Source organism: Ursus americanus, chromosome 6, assembly GCF_024610735.1.
Source record: "Ursus americanus isolate L20-20 chromosome 6, mUrsAme1.1.p, whole genome shotgun sequence".
NCBI classification, from domain to species: domain Eukaryota; kingdom Metazoa; phylum Chordata; class Mammalia; order Carnivora; family Ursidae; genus Ursus; species Ursus americanus.
In genome coordinates this window covers 80,095,127-80,117,507 of record NC_142132.1, presented here as the reverse complement: position 1 = coordinate 80,117,507, position 22,381 = coordinate 80,095,127, and the positions used below count along the sequence as shown (strand labels likewise).

At 42.8% G+C, this 22,381-nt stretch overlaps 1 protein-coding gene across 2 annotated transcripts; it reads right to left on the bottom strand.

The window, feature by feature from the left end:
* Positions 1-9,443: 9,443 nt before the first annotated feature.
* Positions 9,444-19,397, bottom strand: LOC123795541 (interferon-induced protein with tetratricopeptide repeats 2-like). Of its 2 annotated transcripts, none has more exons than XM_045802362.2 (2): positions 17,417-19,171; positions 9,444-15,089 (listed from the first exon to the last, which is right to left on the bottom strand). In XM_045802362.2, the coding sequence occupies exons 1-2, from the start codon at positions 17,437-17,439 to the stop codon at positions 13,688-13,690; spliced, it is 1,425 nt and encodes a 474-aa protein (XP_045658318.2). In that variant the 5' UTR covers positions 17,440-19,171; the 3' UTR covers positions 9,444-13,687. The 2 variants fall into 2 exon arrangements, with proteins under 2 accessions (XP_045658318.2, XP_045658319.2); XM_045802363.2 differs by lacking the exon at positions 17,417-19,171 and adding an exon at positions 19,207-19,397 and having other exon boundaries at positions 9,445-15,089.
* Positions 19,398-22,381: the final 2,984 nt, after the last annotated feature.

The following is a 22,381-nucleotide window of genomic DNA, read 5'->3' as shown; positions in this document are numbered from 1 at the left end:
CATCAGTTTGTTCTCTGTATTTATAGTTCTGATTCTTCTTTTCGTTTGTTCATTCATTTTTTAAAGTTTCCACTTATGAGTGAAATCATATGGTGTTCATCTCGGTCTGATTATTTCATTTAGCATAATAGTTTCGAGGTCCATCAATGTTGCCTCAAGTGGCATGATCTCATCCTTTTTTGTGGCTATGTAATATTCCTCTGTGTGTGTGTGTGTGTGTGTGTGTGTGTGTGTGTGTGTGTGTGTACACACCTTCCTTATCCATTCATCTAATGATGGACACTTGGGCTGCTTAGATATCTTGGCTACTGTAAATAATGCTATAATAAACATGGGGGGGCATGTATCTTTTTGAATTAGTGTTTTTATTTTCTTTGGGCAAATACCCAATAGTGGAATTATTGGATCACATACTGTTTCTACTTTTAATTTTTTGAGGAAACTCCATACTGTTTTCCACAGTGACTGTACTAATTTACATTCCCACCAGCGCTGCACGAGCGTTGCTTTTTTTCTACATCCTCGCCAACACTTGTTATTTCTTGTCATTTTGGTTTTAGCCCTTCTAACTGGTATAAGGTGGTATCCCATTGCAGTTTTGATTTGCATTTCCCTGATTAGTGATGTTGAGCATCTTTTCATGTGCTGTTAGCCATCTGTATGTCTTCTTTGGGAAAATGCCCATTCAGGTCTTCTGCCCATTTTTTAATTGGATTGTGTGGTTTTTTGGTATTGAGTTGTATAAGTTCTTTATATATTTTCACTATGAACCCATTATTAGATATATCATTTGCATAGATCTTGTCTCATTCAGTAGGTTGTCTTTCTATTTTGTTGATGGTTTCCTTTGCTGTGCAAAAGCTCTTAATTTTGATGTAGTCCCAATAGCTTATTTTTGCTTTTGTCTCCCTTGCATTAGGAGACATATCAAGAAAATGTTGCTATGGCTGATGTCAGAGAAATTATTGTCTTTGCTCTTTTCTAGGATTTTTATGCTTTCAGGTCTCACATTTAGGTCTTTAATCCATTTCGAGTTTATTTTTGTATATAGTGTAGGTAGGTGGTCCAGCTTCATTCTTTTGTAAGCAGCCATCCTGTTTCCCAGCACCATTTATTGAAGAGACTGTCTTTTCCCCATTGTACTTTGTTATGGATGAATTGACCATATAATTGTGGATTTATTTCTGGGGTCTCTGTTCTCTTCCATTGATCTATGTGTCTATTTTTGTGCTAGTATCATACTCTATGAATTACTACAGATTTATAGTAGGTCTTGAAATCTGGTATTGTTGTATCTCCAGTTTTGTTCTTTCTCAGGATTGTTTTAGCTCTTTGGGGTCTTTTGTGGTTCCACACAAATTTTGGTAATATTTGTTTTAGTTTTGTGAAAAATGCTGTTGGGGGACGCCTGGGTGGCTCGGTTGGTTAAGTGTCTGCCTTCGGCTCAGGTCATGATCCCAGGGGCCTGGGATCAAGTCCCGCATTGGGCTCCTTGCTTAGTGCGGAGTCTGCTTCTCCCTCTGCCCCTTCCCTGCTCGTGTTCTCTCTCCCTCCCTCCATCTCTCTCTTTCAAATAAACAAATAAATTTTTTTAAAAAAAAAAAGAAAAATGCTGTTGATGTTTTGATAGGGATTGCATCAAATCTGTAGATTGCTTTGGGTAATATGGACATTTTAAAAGTGTTAATTCTTCCAATCCATGAGCATATAATGTTTTTCCATTTGTTTGTGTCATCTTCAATTTATTTCATCAGTGTCTTATAGTTTTTGGAGTACAGGTCTTTCACCTCTTTGGTTAAGTTTATTCCTAGGTATTTTATTCTTTTCAGTGCAATTATAGATGATTTTATTTTATTTAAAGATTTTATTTATTCATTCGACAGAGAGAGAGACAGCCAGTGAGAGAGGGAACACTAGCAGGGGGAGTGGGAGAGGAAGAAGCAGGCTCCCAGCGGAAGAGCCTGACGTGGGGTTCGATCCCAGAACGCCGGGATCATGCCCTGAGCCGAAGGCAGACGCTTAACGACTAAGCCACCCAGGCGCCCCCTAGATGATCTTATTTTTAATTTCCCTTTCTGCTACTTTGTTATTTGTGTACAGAAATGTCATCCATTTCTATATTAATTTTGTACCCTGCCACTTTACTGAATTTGCTTATTACTTCTAGTAGTCTTTAGTGGAATCTTTAGGATTTTCTATGTATAGTATCATGTCATCTGCAAATAGTGACAGTTTAACTTCTTCTTACCAACATGGATGCCTCTTATTTCTTTTACTAGTCCGATTGCTGTGGCTGGGACTTCCAGTATTATATTGAGTAAAAGTGGTGCGAGTGGACATCCTTGTCTTGTTCCTGACCTTAGAGGGAAAGCTCTCAGTTTTTCACCATTAAGTATGATGTAAACTGTGGGTTTTTCATATATGGCCTTTACTATGTTAAGGTATATTCTTTCTAAACCCACTTTGTTGAGAGTTTTTATCATGAGTGGATGTTGAATCTTGTCAAATGCTTTTTCTGCATTTGTTGAGATGGTTAGATGATTTCTATCCTTCATTTTGTTGATACATGTATGGTGTTAATTTATTTGTGAGTATTGAGCCAAACTTGCATCTCTGGAATAACTTCCTCGGGTCATGGTGAATGATCTTTTTAATGTATTATTGTACACAGTTTGCTAATATTTTGTTGAGGATTTTTGCTTCTATGTTCATCAGGGATATTAGCCTGTAGTGTTCTTTTTGTGTGTGTGTGGTGTCTTTTTCTGGTGTTAGGATAATGCTAGCCTCATAGAATATATTTGGAAGCATTGCTTCCTCTTCTATTTTTTGGAATAGTTTGAGGAGAATAAGTATTAACTCTGTTAAATGTCTGGTAGAATTCCCCTGTGAATCCATCCGGTCCTGGACTTTTATTTTTTGGTAGTTTTCAGATTACCAATTCAATTTTGTTACTTATAATTGATCTGTTCAGATTTTCTATTTCTTCCTGGTTCAGTTTTGGAAGATTGTATGTTTATAGGAATTTATCCATTTCTTCTAGGTTGTCCAGTTTGTTAGCATATAATTTTTCATAGTGTTCTCTCTCATTTCTGATTTTATTTATTTGGGTCCTTTCTCTTTTTTTTCTTGATAACTCTGGCTGAGGATTTGTCAATTTTGTTTACCTTTTCAAAGAATCAGCTCTTCATTTTTTTGATTTTCTGTATTGTTGTTTTAGTCTTTGTGTCATTTATTTCTGCTCTAATTCTTATTATTTCCTTTCTTCTACTCACTTTGGGCTTTGTTTGTTCTTTTTCTAGTTCCTTTAGGTATAAGATTAGATTCTTTATATGAATTTTTTCTTGTTTCTTGAGGAACGCTTGTATCTCTTTTTACTTCCCTCTCAGAACTGGTTTCACTGTGTCCCAAAGATTTTGGACCACTGTGTTTTCATTTTCATTTGTCACCATGTATTTTTTTATTTCTTCTATGATTTCTTTGTTGACCCATTCATTGTTTAGTGTCATATTGTTTAGTCTCCATGTGTTTGTGGTTTATCTAGTTTTTTTCCTGTGATTGATTTCTAGTCTCATATCATTGTGGTTGGAAGAGATGCATGGTATGATTTCAGTCTTCTTAAATTGATTGAGGCTTGTTTAATGGCCTTATATGTGATTTATTCTGGAGAACACACACTTCAAAAGAATGTGTGTTCTGTTGTTCTGGGATGGAATGTTCTGTATATACCTTTTGTATCCATGTGATCCAATGTGTCATTCAAAGACATTGTTTCCTTTCTGATTTTCTGTCTGGATGATCTATCTTTTGATGTAAGTGGAGTGTGAAAGTCCCCTACTATTATTGTATCACCATCAATTTCTCTCTTTATGTCCATTCATATCTGCTTTATGTATTTAGGTGCTCCAGTGTTGGGTGTGTAGATATTAACAATTGTTATATTCTTTCATTGAATTGATCCTTTTATTGTTATGTAATGCCCTTCTTTGTCTTGTTACAGTCTTTGTTTTAAAGTCTTTGTTTTGTCTGATATAAGTATTGCTATCTTAGCTTTTTTTTTCTTCTTCCATTTGCATGGTAAATGTTTTTCCATCCCTTCCCTTTCAGTCTGTATGTATTTTTAGGTCTGAGGTGAGTCTTTTATAGGTAGCATAGGTGAGTCTTGTTTTTTTTAATCCGTTCTGCAATCCTATGTCTTTTGATTGGAGTATTTAGGCCATTTACATTTCAGTAATTTCTACACCCAACATAGGGCTTGAATTCATGACCCTGAGGTTAAGAGTCACATGCTGTACTGACTGAGCCAGCCAGGTGCCCCTAGGACATTTACATTTAAAGTAATTATTGGCAGGTCTGTACTTATTGCCATTTTAAAATTTGGTTTCTGGGTGTTTTTGTAGATTTTCTTTGTTCCTTCTTGCTTTCTTTCTTTGTGGATGATGAGTTTCTATAGTGTTATGTTTGGCTTTCTTTCTCTTTATTTTTTGTGTATTTATCACAGGTTTTGGGTTTGGTTACCATGAAGTACATATATAACACCCTAAGTAAACAGCAGTCTGTATTAATTTGATGGTCTTTAAGTTTAAACACATTCTGAAAAAAGAAAAAAACCTCTTTTTTCCTTTTTCTTTATCACCTTTCTTCCCCTTTTATTCCCTTTTCTACATTATATGTATATGTGTATTTTACATCTTTTAATCATAATTTTCTTACGTCTAATCGTGACCATTTCTTTTCCACTTAAAGAAGTCTCTTTAACATTTCCTGTTAGGCTGGTTTAGTGGCGATAAACTCCTTTATCTTTCTGTCTGAGAAACTTTATCTCGCTTTCAAATCTGAGTGATAACCTTGCAGGGTAGAGTGTTCTTTGTTGTAGGTTTTTTCTTTCAGCACTTTGACTATATCATGCCACTCCCTTCAGGCCTGTGAAACTTCTGCTGAAAAATCAGCTCATAGGTTATCCCTTTTTGTTTCTCTCTAGGGTTCTCTTTGGGATTCTCTTGTTATCTTTAACCTTTGACATTTAATGATGATGTATGGAGGTGCAGACCTTCTTGGGTTCATCTTGTTTAGAACTCTCTGTGCTTCTTGGACTTGGAGATCTATTTCCTTTCCTAGGTTAGGGAAGTTTTCTGTTATTATTTCTTCAATTAAGTTTTCACACGTTTCTCTCTCTTTCCTTCTGGGACTTCTATAATGTGAATGTTTACTTGATGTTGTCCAGGAGATCTCTTCATTTATCCTCATTTTTGAAAATTCTTGTTTTGTTTTGCTGTGCAGCTTGGGTGCTCTCCGTTATCCTGTGTTCCAGATGGCTGGTACATTCTTCTGCATCCTCTCATCTACTGCTGATTCTCTCTGGTGTGTTTTATATTTCCGTTCTTGTATTCTTCAGCTCTGACTGGTTCTTTTTAATATTTTCTATCTTTTTACTGAGGGTCTCACTGAGTTCTTCCACTCTTTTCTCCAGCCCACTGAGCATCTTCACAATAATTACTTTAAATTCTTTGTCAGCTGGAACAGCCGGCTGGCTCAGTCAGTAGAGCATGTGACCCTCAATTTTAGAGTCATGAGTTCAAGCCCCATGTGAGAGCTACTTAAAAAAAAATTCTTTATCAGGTATGTTTCTTATCACTGTTTCATCTAGTTCTTTTTCTGAGATTTTTTCTTGTTCTTTTTTTGGGGGGAGCATATTCCTCAGTCTCCCCATTTTGCTTGACCTTCTGTGCTTATTTCTGTGGATTAGGTGGAATGGACACTTCTCCTAAACTTGAAGGAGTGGTCTTGTGAATGGTGTCACCTCTGTAGATCGTGTGCTTGGTGACTTTTGCTGGCTGGCTGTGGCTGTGGCTGTATATGCTAGTCATTCTTTTAAACAGTGGCTTTTTAGAGATGTCAGTCAGAGAAAGACAAATACCATATGATTTCACTCATATATGGAATTTAAGATGAACATAGGGGAAGGGAAAGAAAAACAAAATAAGATAAAAACAGAGAGGAAACCATAAGAGACTCTTAGCTATAGAGAACAAACTGAGGGTTGCCAGAGGGGTGGAGGATGAGGGGGATGTGCTAAAAGGGTGATGGGCATTAAGGAGGGCATGTGTTGGGATGAGCACTGGGTGTTGTATGTAAGTGATGAATCACTAAATCCTACTAAATCCTACTCCAATCAAATCACTAAATCCTACTCCAATACTATACTGTGTTAATGAATTTAACATTGAATTTAAATAAAATCTTGGGGGGTTGTGCCTGGGTGGCTCAGTCAGTTAAGTGTCTGCCTTTGGCACAGGTCATGATCTCAGGTCCTGGGATGGAGCCCCGCATTGAGCTCTCTGCTCAGCTGGGAGTCTCCCTCTCTCTCCCCCTTCTCCCTGCTTGTGCCTACTCTCCCTCCCTCTCTTTCTCTCTTTCAAATAAATAAATAAAATCTTTAAAAATAAATAAATAAAATCTTGGAAGAAAAAAATAAACTGGTTTTCTACAGAAAGAAAAAAATAATGATAATGATAACAATAATAATAATAGAAGAAAATAAAAGAAGAGAAAAAAGAAAAAAGAGAGAAAAGCAGAAAAAAAATTAATGAGAATAAAACAAAACCAAAACGAACACAAATTAAAACAAAAGAAGATGAATTTTAAAAAATTAAAAAGTAAGATAAAATAAAAATTAAGAAAAAAGTTTTAAATGAAACCAAAACAAAACAAAAAAAGAAAAAATACCCCATGGCATATTTTTTGTCTCCCAGCACCGCAGAGGTTGGCGTGGGCTTGCGGACACGGGGCTTGTGGAGGTGACAAGCTCTCTGTGGTGACTGGACCCACCACTTACAGCATCCAGACCCTGTTCCCACTTTGGGCTTTTAAGGGGGAGAGAGCATCCCCACAGCTCCTTGGCCTTTTTAAACTCTGGCTTCTTTTCTCTGTCTCAGCAAGACCAGGGCTGGTGTGGGCTTGTAGACCCTGGGCTTGCTGAGGTTGCAAACTCCCTGTGACAGCTGGACCTGCCTGTGATGATGTCCAGTCTCTGCTCTGATCTAGGCTTTCAGGTGGAGTGGGAACATAGTGGGAACATAAACCAAGTCGCTGTCCTCTGCCCCAGAGTGTTCCCACTGCTCCCCCACTCCTGGGCGGAGTTCTCCTGAGGGCTCTTTTTTATGTTAGTTGTGGCTCTTCTATATGTTAGTTGTGGCTCTTTTATATGTTAGTTGCTCTTGCTGCTCTCTTTTTTTCTGTGCCCCAGGGCAGAGGGATGGTTCTCCATCCCTCAATAGCTTCCTCCCCACTGCCATTGACAGCGTGGGGGTTGGGGTCGCGGTTCCCTTCCTTACAATGTCTCTTGCTGTTCTCTTATCATTCTCTCTGCCTTTGGTGGTTCAGTAGCTCTTCCGTCAGCCCTCAGTACTTCAGGGGAACTTGTTCTATTAATAGGTGTGATCTGATATGTTCTGGTGGAGGGAGTGAGTGCAGGGTCTGCCTACACTGCCAGACCCGACTCCCGGGAACTCCTGGAACCTGCATTTTTAATAAGTCTGCAGGAGATTCTGATGCAGGGGTTCCTGGGACCACATGATGTGAAAGACTATCCAGAAATATTTTGCAAAAAGGAGTTTCTTGCCGTAAATTTACTTGTGGGAGACGATTTGCAACGGGAGACCTGCATTAATTTTGCATGTTCAGTTTACTAGCTGTGGGATGATCCACGAGTCAAATCACTGAGTCTGAATTTCCTTTTTTTGCCCCACACCGAATACAGGATGCCAAGCCCTGGAGTGCAGTTTAGATCTGTGAGGTCTAAGTCAATCCTTTAGTTTTCTCGGCTGTAAAATGGGAATGGTAACCCATGTAATATTGTTTAATGACTGTCTCATAAATTCATGTATTTATGCTTCCAGCTCAGAAGGAGTGATATTATCCTAAGAGATTTTTAAAATTTTTATAGAACTTCTAGCCATGATGTGTATAACCATAAAAACCTGGGGAAATTAGTTCTCATGGTTGATTTGACGAAAGAACCATCAAGTGCCTAGGAGAAAGGCTCCCTCCATTCTTGAAACTGCAGAAAGCTGAGACTCTTGTGTAACAAAACTGACATATGATTTTCCCAACAGCAGGAGTATCATGAGCTATTTTGAGTGCAGAGATGATTGTTGTATGTTCTGAGAGGAACCTGCAACTTCGAAAAGTCTGTAATTCTGATTGGTTCTCTTACTTCACGATTTGTTATCCTGGTCGTAGGTAATAAAGTGACACACCTTTATAAATGTAGTACTATAAACGGTATAAATACTACACTTAGACCGAGGTAAGAGGGGTCCCTGGCTTTGGCCCTGTGCTTTAGAGGGTACCACATTTCATAGACACACACAAAAAATGTAAATTTTTAAAAGAAGACATGGCGTCTCTGCTGCTCAGAATCGGGCGCTCAACCCCGACAGAGCAGGACTTGCACAACCTCAACGTCCAGCCCAGGGGAAATGTGTGTCTGTGTCTTACCGCCTTTGCTCAAAGAGGAAGGAAGTTGTATTGTGCAAGTTTCTGTGTTGGGAGGGTGCTGATTTGAGAGACACACACAGGTTTGGAGTGCAGGGAGGAGCTGAGCGACAGAAGTGGTTAGATTAAGGAAAAGGCAAATTTATCCACCTGGTCAAAGCCTTCCTCTCAGCCCAAACGAAGAATTATTTTCCAGTACAGTAGCACCGGTTGCTGCCTATCTTCTTCTTTTTTTTTAATTAATTAATTAATTATTTTAAAGTTCCATGATTTATTACTTGCATATAACACCCAATGCACCATGCAATACGTGCCCTCCTTAATACCCATCACCAGCCTATCCCATTCCCCCACCCGCCTCCCCTCTGAAGCCCTCAGTTTGTTTCCCAGAGTCCATAGTCTCTCATGGTTCCTTTCCCCTTCTATCTTCTTGCTTCTCTTCTTATTCTAATTCCTGGCTCAAGAAGCCCTCATGAATCAGTACAGTATTTGCAACAGTTGCATTATGGTGGTCAAACAACATTCTGCAAATTAAAAAATTCACAGTCCTCTTAAACCTGTAAGCATGTAGATTTAGATATCTACACTGAGTCAGATTTCCTTCTGCATTTGGACTCTACTTTGGAGCCAGTTTGCCCATGAATGGTTTTTCGGTACCAGTGTTTAAAGATAAAATGATACAGGACCAGATTTTCATGCCCGTACTCTACTTAGACAATAGGATGCGGGAGTTCTCCAACCTCTGTTGAGTACAAAAGCAGTAACTTTATTTTAAATGCTAGTAATAAGAAGGGTACAATACAATGAAAACAAACCTAGAGGTTAAAAATAGAAGGCAGCAGAAGAAGAGCTTGCTTTCTTTACATTCATTTGTAAAAAGAGTCAATTCATCAGTTGATGAATCTACTTTTTGGCTATTAGGAATTTTTTAATAGTTACATTGAAATATAATCTATATACTGTGCCGTTTACTCACTTACAGGGTCCAATTCAATAGCTTTCAGCATTTCACAGAGATGTGCAAACATCACCACAGTTAATTTTAGAAGATTCTCATTACCCTCAAAAGAAAATTCCACACCCGTTTGCTGTCATGATCCTGCCATTCACCCCAGCCCTAGGCAACCACTATCTACTGTCTATCTCTATGGACTTGTCTTCTCTAAGCATTTCGTACTAATAGACCTTTTGTGATTGACTTCTTTCATTTAGCATAATGTTTTCAAGATTTATCTGTATTGTAGCGTGTATCAATGCTATGTTTCTTTGGAAGAAATGTAACAAGTACTACACTTATTTTTACTGCTGAGTAATAGTCCACTGCGTGAATATGCCTTATTTAATAGGTCAATTTATCAGTTGATGAATCTACTTTTTTTTCCTTCTTTTTTTAAGATTTTATTTATTTATTTGAGAGAGAGTGAGAGAGAGCACAAGCAGGGGGAGGGGCAGAGAGAGAGAGAAGCAGACTCCCTGCTGAGCAGGGAGCCTGATGCAGGGCTCAATCCCAGGACGCAGAGATCATGACCTGAGCTGAAGGCAGATGCTACGTTTGGTATGGTAATGCTACGTTTAACCATTTGAGGAGCTGCCGAACTGTCTGTCAGAGTCGCTGCACCGCTTTACATGGAAGATTTTAGTTAGTTTCCCTCTTGCTGCCTCCCAGGAAGGTACAGATCACCAGCAAGCAGCAGAGGCACTGTAAACCATAAGGAAAATTTCTTACTTATTAGTCAAACCAAATGACTGCCTTCCCAAGACAAGATGATGGGGGCAATGGTGGAGGAAGGGGGGTAGACAGGAATACACGGTCTCTGGGTGGAACCCACATTTCCCAGGTCGGCAGCCGAGGGTGAGTGTGCACACGTCATACTGGGTGCAGATTGGGAAAGTCAGTTGACAGGAAGTAGAAGGAAAGAAAACATCGACCATGACTCGCAGTCTGCTGCTCCTGGGGACTGTCTCGAGCTCTGTGGTGAAAGGGGCTATGGGAAGAGGCTGATGAATCTTTCACTGAGGACTCCGAGGCTGTACTCAGTACTCAGGGCTACTTGGCACCCAGCCAGATGGGAGAAAGTCTCTTTACTCCTTCACCGGCACTCATGTATTTGAGAGCATCTTTCCAGGGTATTAGGACTCTCAAGGTGACAATCAGATGTAGAGAATGATGACATATCGAAGCAGTTTTTTGGGCAGAGGACATTAGTGCGTATGGGTGCCTGAGCATACACATAACAGATGTGACCAGGTCATTCTGACAGACTTGTTTATCAACACCCTGGACACGTCTGCCGGGGGCTTGTGATTTTCCTGGGTGGGTATCTAAGGGAATCAAATATCATGCACTGGGAAATGGGGTTAAAAGCCAGGGAATGACGAGTCATCCCAGTCAACATGGCTCTATTTGTTGTGCCTAGATAGTGAGATTTCAGGAGACATGAGCTATAAACATAATTTTGTTTACTGTTTTCTAATCATTTCCATGGGCTTTAAGTCCTCAAATAAAAAAAGTCATCTGTCTCCTCCCTATTCTTTCCACCTTTTTCCTTTCAGGAACCTGTTCTAGCAAGGTTTTGCTGGTATTACATGCATGGGCAAGATTGTGTACACCTGGTGGACCTTCTTCAGCATTCTGCAGGGGCCAGTGGTCCTCTTTCAAGGTCAGCGCACCTGCCCCTCTTACCTTCCACCCAGAACACCCCTGGCTTTCCTCCCCAGGCACCAGATCCAAGGAAGCTAAACCTTTGCTTAAAAGGTGTGCTTGTCCGGTTCAGAGCAATGGGATGAATTTACCTTTGCAGCAGGCGTGAATCGTATTTTCCATTGAGACCTCTCTGAAAACGAGAGAGACTTCAGGGCTGTTTGTCTCTTTCTATTCTTTAATTAATAGGAAAAAATCTCCAACATGTATTTGGATTGCCTCCAGAATGTGGCATGTAGCAGAATGGGCGACACTTTCTCATTCTCATAATGGAGGTCAGAAGAGGAGACAGAATGCAGATGCAAACACATGGTGTTAACAAGATGTAACAGAGAGAAGAGAAGCAGCCCACCCACTGTCAGAGTGGGGGGGCAGAGGGTCTGTGTGCACTTGGGTGCACGGTGGTGGGTGTCAGGGTGTAAGCTAGAATCCTGGATTCCTAAGGTTTAGGGGGGGGGAAAGTCTGCTCCATTCAGTGGTTATAATGTGAGACCAGTCTGGGTTATATGGAGCCGGTTTGCAACCAATATAATGTTTCATTAATCAGTAGCTGGGTCTAGAAGACTTATGGTGCAGCAAAATTTAAAAAAAAACTAGAACACTCCTTTATGTTCCATCACCTCTAAGTTATTTATTCATTAAATCTATGGCTTTTTTCAGGAATCCATACTATGCATACTGGTGATATCAAGTGCACGCAACATGATTTTTAATACAGAAAATAACATGAAAACTGTTAAAGTAGTTGGAATTTTTAACTTATAAAAATCTTGAAGTTTATATAATGTTTTAGTTGCTTAATAAAAATGTTAATATATACTTATATTTATCAAACTACATTTCACATATAATTCTGTGCAAATTTAAGGTTGATTCGATACATACGATTGTCGCAAAAGTTACTGTAGCAATAGTTATCGCCTCCATCATGTCATATAATTATCATTTCTTTTCTGTGGTGTGAAAAATCAAGATCTAGCCTCTCAGCAAGTTTGATGATTATAATACGATATTGTTGTCTATATTCACTATACTATACCTTAGACCTCCAGGATTTACTTATACTAGCTTTAAGTTTGTACCTTTAAACAACATCTCTCCCACTTCCCCAAACCCCAGTCCCTGGTAACCACTATTTAAATTTAAATTAATCCAAACAGGCAAATATTTTGCAACCCAGAGGATGACTGAGGATCTGTTTCATGCTGGGTCACCTGACTCTGTTTTGGTTCACACTAACCCTGATGTCATGGGCCATTCAGTATTTACCTAGAAAACCCCAATCACCCCAAGAAAATCATGAATTCTGTGGTTTCCTTGAAGATTTTCAGGGTGAAAAGAAGTTTTATGTCACCTAATATACAACACGTCTAATTGGGGAAAAAACTCTCCATTACTGATGTCATTTCACGAGAACTTTCACTCGGTCCTTGGCGTCCATATGAACCTTCTGTTCTGCTGTTTTTCTATGACCTTGGGCCTGGGCTCATGCAAGCATTTTTGAACAAAGCAAGTCTTCATCGTACAAGGAAATTTTCCTTACAGTGGCCAAGAAAATACGATTTTTTTCTCCATATGATTATAGTCTATAATGACAAACCAGCATTCTTCTCTCTTTCTCTCTTTTGTCTACTCAATCCCGTTCCCTATGGGCATGACATTCTTTTTCCACACCTTTTAAAGAAATGTATTATTTTGCTTTCTAGCATATTGTACAGAACCCCCCTTTTTATTCTTCACACGCCGTGATACGGCAGGCAGAATGCAGGTGAAATCTCCCCATGTGCCTCCTGAAACTCTTGTACCCTAATGGCCTGACCCCATTGCTTGTCTTGGATATGTTTCTTCTAAATTCAGCCTGTTCTCTGCTCTCGTTTTTTCAAACTATGTTCCCACCCCAGTTAACAGGATAATTGAACTCAGGTTGTATAGGACAGTCTAGATTGAGGACTGTCTGGGGAGGAGGCAGAAGTGAGGGAGAGGAAACATCCAGCCCTATGGAGGCTTTGGTCCCTCAGCCTTTGTTTGCATACAGCACATTAGCGTCTATGCAAGGCCAAACTGTGCAAGATCTAAAATGACTCCAAGGGTGGAAAAACATTGCAAAAACGGACCACAGTGTTACAGATGTGAGGGATCCAGCTGCTGTATATAAACCTAGCGACAAACCCAAGGCATCACCTCGCGGAGGCTGACTAAGGGAATGGCACAATGCAAAGTGCTCTCACGAGGTCAGTTGGGAAGCAGCTCCCTTGCCGAGCCCCAGGACCCTCCCCCCTCCAATCTAGTCCCTGTCTCACAACTCCCTGAACAATGCGTGTGTTAACACTCGGCCCACCAGGTTCCTCCACAAACCTTGTCCAGACCCATGGCCAGCAGCTCAGGCCACGGCTACGCTGCCGTACCTGTTGTCCAATATTGTGAATACCCACTTGGTGGAGGGCTTTCTGCTCCCTTCCCTCCAACGTCCCACCAGCACCATATCCTGATTCCTCATTCCTCAGCAAAGGATGCTGAGTAGAGGAAGCTTCCAGAGTCCAAACGGCTCTCAGAGTTGTCATCTGCTGGACATACGTCTCCACTCAGCTCCTGAAGAAACGCCAAGAGATGCAAAGCCATGGCATCACCTTTGTTTTTAGAAAGCCTGATACAGGCAATTTTTCGCAGCTTGTTTTTCATCTTTTCGTTCTCCTTTGATTCCTGGTCGATTTTCATGCCCTGTATGAAATGATGGATGGCCTTGTCTTCGTTCTTCAGCTGGTACAGCTGGAAGTTGCCATAGCGGAGATGGAGCACTTGTCTGGCCCCTGGAGAAAGCTCTTTGCTGAATTCTTTCTGGAAGAAATGCTCCGCGTCGTCATACTGACCTGCCTGCGCGTGGAGGCAGGCCAGGTAGGAGCAGACACAGGGCAGGTTCGCACCGGCCTCCTCCGCTCTCTTTAAATGGTGCACAGCTTGTCCTATGGCTTCCTGCAGCCTTTCCCTTTTCCCGGTCTCGTTCTTGCCCGCATCCTGCAGCATCTCGAGGACTTTGGTCCTGTAGAGGCAGCCGATATTCCAGTGCAGGTAGGCATCGTTGGGCGTGCCTTCCAGAGCCTTTGTCAGCAGCTCTGCAGCTTTGTCCAGCGCACCCTTTCTCTGATACAGTTCTGCGGCTCCGCAGAGCACATCTGAGGCACACGGCGCGCCCTTCAGCGCCTCCTCCACCAGCCTGTCTCCTTCCCCTTCGTCCTTCAGCTTCTGGAGTTTCAGAGCCAAGAGGACTTTGGCATACTGGTTGTCAGGATTCAGCCGGATGGCCCGCCGCAGCGGGTCCACGGGGTTCTGAGGCTGCGACCGGGTGTCCAGACGGTAGCTCGCGACGGCCAGTCCCGAGGCGAACTCCGGGTTCTTGGGCTCCTTTTCCAGAGCCTTCTCAAAGCACACCTTGGCCCTCTCGTTGTGCCTCCCTCCACACTGTAACCGGGCCCACCCCTCCTCGAAGTCCAGCTCAGCACTCTCCATTCTGTAGGGGCTGCGAAACTTCTTGCAGACGCGTCTCACCTTGTCGACATACCTCTGAGCGTCTGCGAGTCTGCCCAGGTGATAGTAGACCCAGGCGTAGTTACCCCAGGTGACCAGACTGCGGGTTCCCGCCTGCTCGGCGTGCTCCCGCTGGATCAGCGCCTCCGCCCGCCGCAGGTGCTCCAGCGCCGCCTCGCCGCGGCCTCTGCGGTGCTCGATGTAGGCCCGCAGGTTGAACACTGTGGCTCTGAACTCGTGGTTCTGAAACCGCGCGGGGTTACACACCTCGTCTTCAAACTCGGCCAGGGACTGCCCTCCCTCCACCAAGTTCCAGGTGAAATGGCATTTCAGTTGCCGTAGACAGCTCTCCAAGGCCGTCCTGGTGCTGTCACTGCAGGGCAAAACAGAAAGACGCTCGCTTTCAGACACAGCACGGGTTCTCCTGGCAGGAAACCGGGAGCATGGCAGGTGTGATTCTCTTCCGCCTCCCCCCCCCACCATGGTGTTCACCCCAACCGGAAAAGAACAATATTTCCTTTCCGTTTCTTTCTATATTTTGGCGTATGCGTGAAGTGCACGGGGTCGCAGGGGTTGGGTGACCGTGGGCAGCAGACATTAGGGAGAGGGTTGGGGTGGGGCTCGGAGCCCCGGGCTAGGTTTCCCTGATTAGGGCGCTTTGTGTCAGGTCGGGCTGGCCCTCTGCTGTCTGCCCTGAGGGCCTGTGCAGGGGCAGCCGCATCTGGGGGAAGGGATTTGAGCGGAGGATTGACTTTATGCCGTTTTGTTTCTGTTCTGTCAAGATTTTATGAGAAAGAGAGACGGAGACAGCGTGAGCAGGGGAGGGGCAGAGGGAGAGAGAGGGAGAAGCAGACTTTCCGCTGAGCGTGGAGGCAAGGAGGGAGGGGCGGTCCACGTGGGGCTCGAGCCCAGGACCCTGAGATCATGACCTGAGCCTGAGCCGCAGTCAGACCCCGAACTGGCTGAGCCGCCCAGGCACCCCTGACTTGACACAGTTTTTAAGAAGAAAAGCTGATTGCTTCATGTTTCTGTTCATACCTAGCACTTTCTTTCCTGGTTTGAATATTTCAGCTTTAGAATTGTCTATTCTGTTCACGTCTTTCCAGCTTGATTTTTAATCACATTATCCCTCTGAAATTCAACTGCATTTTGTCTCATATTTTTAGTTTCTTAATAAGAATCTAAATTACTAAGAAACTAATTACTGTACTTATTACTAATTTACTTATTACTTTACATTTCCTGTCTTATTCGCGGAGCTTTACATATATCCTTAACTGATTTTCTTTGGTGATCCAAACTTCTTTTTTTTTTAAATCAAATTGGTTTTGCCTTGTCTTTTTATTAATTCAGCATTCTCTGTTGTGCTTTTATCTGAATTTTTCCATTTTAACCATTTAAATCATATGTCAACAATTCTAAATTCTTATTTCCTCTGCTTTTGTATTATTCTGCCACTTAACTTTATTATTATCATATATGTTAGCAATGTTTTAAACTTTTATTTTGGAGGGGCACCTGGGTGGCTCAGTCGTTAAGCGTCTGCCTTTGGCTCAGGGCGTGGTCCCAGGGTCCTGGGATCGAGCTCCGCATCCGGCTCCTCTACTGGGAGCCTGCTTCTTCCTCTCCCACTCCCCCTGCTTGTGTTCCGTCTCTCACTGGCTGTCTCTCTCTCTCTGTCAAATGGATAAATAAAATCTTTAAAAAAATAAAAATAAGCTTTTATTTTGGGATAAAATATAATCATTTTTTCTCCCCTCTACCCCACTGCTATTTCTTAGGCGATTTCTGTTCTTAACATTTTTCATTTGTATTGGTCTATTAAAACTTTTGCATTTGTTGCTATAATTATCTTTTGAAATTTTCTTTTTCCTCTCCTGTGGTTTGCTTTCACATAGGGTGTTGGAAGTGAGACTATAGGAGGAGGCTTACAAGACAGCTAGCATCTTTTCTTATGGGAAATGCTCTTTCTCCCTTGAGGTACTCTTGCAATTCTTCGGGGACGATTTCCCATTCCCTTCAGTGTTGGTTCTTAAAAATAAAATAAAATAAAATAAAATAAAATACCCACTACACAGAAACCTTATCTTGAATAACTTCAGAGATGAGAAGATTAAAAATCATTAACTGTCCAAAATCATTCCTCTGCATTGCTTATGTACCGGAGTTCCTGAAGTATTGCTTTTTCTCACTTAAAAACATTTTTTTTCATGGAATATATTAATTAGCCCTTTTATGAGGAGCCACTATTCTAAATATTATGGATTCTGACATAGACAAGCAGTAGATATGTGGGAAGTTAGGTAATGTGGCAAAGACCATCTTTGAAATGCTTGTCCAAATAAGGTTACATAAGCTTAGCAATAAGCTTTTCAGCAACTTTCTTATTTAATGTTTTCATAGATTTATTGATTTATTTGAGAGAGGGAATGCGAGCAGGGAGGGGGGAGAGGGAGAGAGAGAGAGAGTGAATCTCAAGCAGACTCCCCATGGAGTGTGGATCTCACAACCCTGAGATCATGACCTGAGCCAAAATTGAGAGTCAGACGCTTAACTGACTGAGCCACCCAGGCTCCCTGCAACTTTCTCATTTTATAAAAGAAACAGAGAGAGTGAATACAGTTGAAATTACCTCCAACATATAAAGCATATAGTCAATTGTGCATTTGCAGGATAGAAGCATTTACTATACACACTTACGTAAAATCCCTTTGAACAGCCATTCAAAAGCATCCAATTTCACTATGTGATTATGGGCTTTTATTTCCACCAGTAAATCAAAAACTGGTTCCAGACGCTTGCTTGCAGGACTCAGACTTTGGAGACCTATGCTTCTGATGACTCGAGAAGTTCCAACTGTTGACACCCAGTAGTGTCTTGCCCTGCTTCTTGTCTACATGAAAGCCACGGTGACACCGCTCACCAGGCTCAGAGCTGATCCTGCCGCCAGTGTCTTAGGGCATTACTAGCACCACGGAAGAGCCTGTTAGAAATGCACATCTTTGGACCTCAATTTAGGATTATCAAATCAGAATCTGAAGTGGGAGGGTTGAGCCCAGGAATACTCAGATTTGAGAACCACTGTGTTAGAGCACAGGCCAATGCCTGGTGACAGTGCCTATAGCTAAGGGACCAAAGAAAATTAAAAAAGAGACCGGGGTGGGGGGTGTCTGTGTTATTAAGGGAGAGAGTCTAAGAGAAGACCACACTAAAGTTCTAAGCAATAGGAACAAGGTTTCTAAATATTCTGAGTTACTCTAGAAACAGACATCTGGAAATAGATCTTTTTCTTTCTTATCAGGCAGGCAAGCAGAGTAGCTTACTCTAGAAACAGACATCTGGAAATAGATCTTTTTCTTTCTTATCAGGCAGGCAAGCAGAGTAGCAGAAAATAGATCGCTTCAAGAAGAGACATCGGGAAGCTTATAGAAGGAGGGCAATGTGTCCTGTAGGAAGTGAGAGCTGGGGCTGGTGTCCCTGCATGCTGGAGCTCCCAGGACTGGGGCTGAGGCATCCCATCTGGCCACACCCCCAGAGAAAACAGAAAGCTCCCTTCTTACCCTGCTTCCTCCCAGGGCAATCTTATGTTTCTGGGGTGTAAGAGCATTTTAGAGGTGGGGGCTATTTTCTCCAAGCATCCCACCTCCAATTCACACTTCTGAGAGAAGGACTCTAGTAGCATTTGGGGGTAAAATATATTTCTGTTGAATGAATGGATACATTTTACCAGCCCTAATACAGATACGAGATGAATGAACACATTAAAAGTAAAATCTAGGGGCGCCTGGGTGGCTCAGTCGTTAAGCGTCTGCCTTCGGCCCAGGGCGTGATCCCAGGGTCCTGGGATCCAGCCCCACATTGGGCTCCCTGCTCCGCTGGGAGCCTGCTTCTTCCTCTCCCGCTCCCCCTGCTTGTGTTCCCTCTCTGGCTGGCTGTCTCTCTCTCTCTCTGTCAAATAAATAAATAAAATCTTAAAAAAAAAAAGTAAAATCTAGTTAGCATGAGCTGGGGTTGCTACCCAGAGTACATTTTAACCGCATCTGCTAAAAACAGATCCTTCGTTAAATAAGAATCCTATTAAAAGCCCCTTGCTTCATCTTTTCAAATAAGAAACAAAAGAGAGACAGTTTACAGGAGGCTTCCCCCCGCCCCATCTTTAAATGAAGCACCTGCCGGTAAGCATCTTTCTCTGCCATTCCTTCCTCCCTCCCTCCTCTGGACCTCAGCTGTCAGCTTCCCCGGTGGTGGGGCAGGGGTTGCCCTGAGGAAGCTTGACAGTGTGGGGCAGAAAATCACAGAAATAAACAAGCCAGCAACAGTGAGACAAATACACGACCTAGAGAGATACCGTAAGGCTACAAACAGACACGAAAGCAAAAAGCCAGGAACTTATGTTTCCGGAGCACAGCTGTACGGGATTTGCTTTCCAGAACAAGATTGATTGGACATTTTCAACACGGGGAAGGAAATGAGGGCAGGAAAACATTTACCTCATGATTGCGGAGCGCTTCTCAGCTGTTCTGAAAGGCAGCCGCTCAGGCTACCGTGCTCTTCAGAAATCTCTCTCCTCTGCCTCCAAGAGATGCTAAGGAGACCTATATATCGAAGCATTTCTTGCTTCCTTTGCCTTGTTTTCCTGCAGTTCACTTTAGGAAAGAGAAACTGGAACTGGAAAGTGCAACCAGCAGGGCTCTAAGAGGAAATGAGTCTTGAGTAAGAGCCACGCCTATAGCAACTCCCAACCCCCACCCTGTAGTGAGTCAGAACTTCTCCTTTGTGATTGTAGTGATGGCCTAAATCAGCTGACTTGAAGGGAGCCCAGCTTGGAGAAGGACACCGGTACCAAGCACCCAGCACCCTGCCTCATTACTGCAATGTTAACCCATCCTCACTCTGCCTGCCCTTCTCACCAGCATGGCCTGCAGACCCCTGTAAGGTGCATGTGTGGGACCTACACGGGGCAGGGGTTTTCGTCTGTTTCATTCACTGCGGAGTGTCTAGTGCCTGCGGTCATAGCTGGCTCCCACAGGCATTCAGAAGGTAGAGGCTGAATGAATGAATACATAATCAGGACCATGGGCTCTGATGTCATCTGTCTGGATTTGAACCTAGGCTCCACGTATGTGCTGGGACACCGGAAATTACCGAACGTTTCTCTGTGCTTTAGTTTGTTCTCCTATGATATGGGGATCCCACTACTACTACCAACTCATAATGGTGTTTCGAGGATCAAATGGCTTAAAGCGTGAAATGTCCTTAGAATAATGCCTGGCGCATGAGAAGTGCATGTTAGCTTTTATTATAATTAGTAGCTACAGCCATTAACCGAAGAGACCAGAAGGGAAGCTTGTAATGTTGCCTTCTGTAGAGCCTGGGCTCCCCTGACAGTCCACCATCCATCTGTCGCCAGCGCTAACCTAAGCCAAACAGCTCCTAACACCTGTACACATTCTGGGCTTCCCCGAACGCCACAACATTTAAAATTCCTTGGCTCACCCTGGTGTCCAGCACTCCCACATCACAATTTGCAACCACGGCAGTTTGCTAGGATGGAGGAAATGTACTTTCTTTGCTTTTCCTTATTCATACCCTTGATCGCAAAGGGTGGACCCGAGAGGACAAGAGGTAACAGCACTAGCAGCCTTTGGTGTCAGGAAATTACACAGAGCGTGAGTGAAGCCTATTCTCCAGGACCACTGAGTACAGCTGAGGCACGTAGTTCAGTCTTGGAGAAAACCTTACTGATGGCGGGTTGTGTCTGCGAGCTGCTGGGCGGAAGTCAGAAGCTATGCTTCTTGGCGGTTCTCTACCCTTTGACTGGGACACACAGCTGAGCCTATCCCAGTTGGAAACCCTTACTTGTAGGTGTCATTCAGGAGTTGAAGTTCCAGTGTGCATTTATAGAAATGTGTGCTAGTGGCGCCTGAGTGGCTCGGTCGGTGAAGCATCTGCATTCAGCTCAGGTCATGATCTCAGGGTCCTGGGATCGAGCCCTGTGTTGGGCTCCCCGTTCAGTAGGGAGTCTGCTTGTCCCTCTGTCCCTTCCCTTGCTCATGCTCTCTCTCACAAATAAATAAAATCTTAAAAAAAAATGTATGTTAGGTGTACAAGAAATGCTGCAGAAGGAAACTAGGAACAGCGTGGGATTTTTCGTGGTGGTTGGTTTTACATTTGCATTCAAGAAAACGATTGGATAGAAATGTTTAAGTCTTATTATAAAGGTACCAGGTGGGGAGAAGCACAGGGAAAGCACGTGACAGCTGTGTTTTGAAATGCCTGGCACTGCTGTGTTACTCTTCAGAAATCCGTGTGGATTTGCGTGGATAATGCATTCACGCGAGGGGTGTAGCAGCTGCTGTGGCGGCTGGGTCAGTGTCAGAAGAAGCAGTGGGAATGCAAAATAGAAACTGGGAGAGAAAACCAGCTCTTTTCTGGTAATATGTCTGTTATGAGAAAAATGAAACTTACTCAGCGAGAGTTCTGATTACTTGGACTGTTATAACTAGTTATGCGTCTGTGTCCCAGAATATAGGCCTAGGGCGGTCCCTGTCTCAGCCTAGACTAAGGGAGAGTCCTTGTTTGCTGTTCTCAGAATGAGGAAAGCCATTTCCTCATTGAGTGGTTACATCAACTACAAAGTTGTTGCCATCACGTTGCACGTTGCCATCACAAATGCACGTTGCCATCAACCCCAGGAGATGTCAGTTTCACCAGGAAACCTGCCACAAATGCAAATTCTCAGGCTCCATCCTCAATAAAATGCCTCAGAAATTCTAGGAGTGGGGCCAAGGAATCTCTGTGTTAGTAAACTTTCCAAATAATCCTAATGCATGCTATAAAGTCTGGGAACCACATAATATTTTGACTGTAAGTAAAAAGTCTTTTAATTCCATAAAACAAAACTCTAGGTTTTTCTTGAGATTTACGGGGGGAAAAATGGCCCTCTTCTTTGTTCTCAGTCTCCGTGGAGAATGTTTGATGTAAGCTATGTCTACCTAGAAGAGTTGATGGCTAGTTCACACCTGCTAGAGGACTCTTCACACCCTAAATACCCATAACGTGCCCTTCTTCCTAAACACAGAACATACTCAGGCCTTTCCCAAGAGAGTCAACCCAGAGTCAAGGCAACCATTATGCCCAGCTATGCTCAGGGAACGCTTGGTGATGCACGGTTCCCCTCAATGGACAGGGTGTGACTTCCTGTGGTCTGGTCAGAAATTAAAAGACTAGATAAGATTAGATAACTCCTATGTGCCCGGGTGGGCACAAGAACCATAGAAAAAAATCCCAATTGAAGAAAGGGAACGTGGAGGAAGCTCAGAGGTCACAAGTCAGTATCATTGATGAACATCTGCTGGATAGGCATTTGGAAGATTCTTAGACCCAGATTCTGCTCTCCCATGAGAACCTTGCCATCATTCTCCATATCCCTGGCTCCACCCCCTGGGAGGCTTTTTGTGGCATTAACCCTTGTGTTCCCACGTCTTCTCCCACTGGTTGGGATTCTGTGTTCACCTTCTGGGCCCCAGAGACTCCTGTGCTCACACGGAAACTTTGTTGATAGTATCCCTCGATGGAGAGCATTTATTCAATGAAGCAATGCTTTCAAAGAATGCCTCAAATATTTGTCAGTGTCTGATTCTGACAATAAAGAGTTTTAAAAGT

Excerpts from the sequence above, each read along its gene's own strand:
- LOC123795541 (XM_045802362.2), bottom strand. The coding sequence starts at position 17,439 with ATGGCTGTTCAAAGGGATTTTAC. Across the intron at positions 15,090-17,416 it reads GCTGTTCAAAGGGATTTTAC|TGACAGCACCAGGACGGCCT; the intron begins GTAAGTGTGTAT and ends TTTGCCCTGCAG.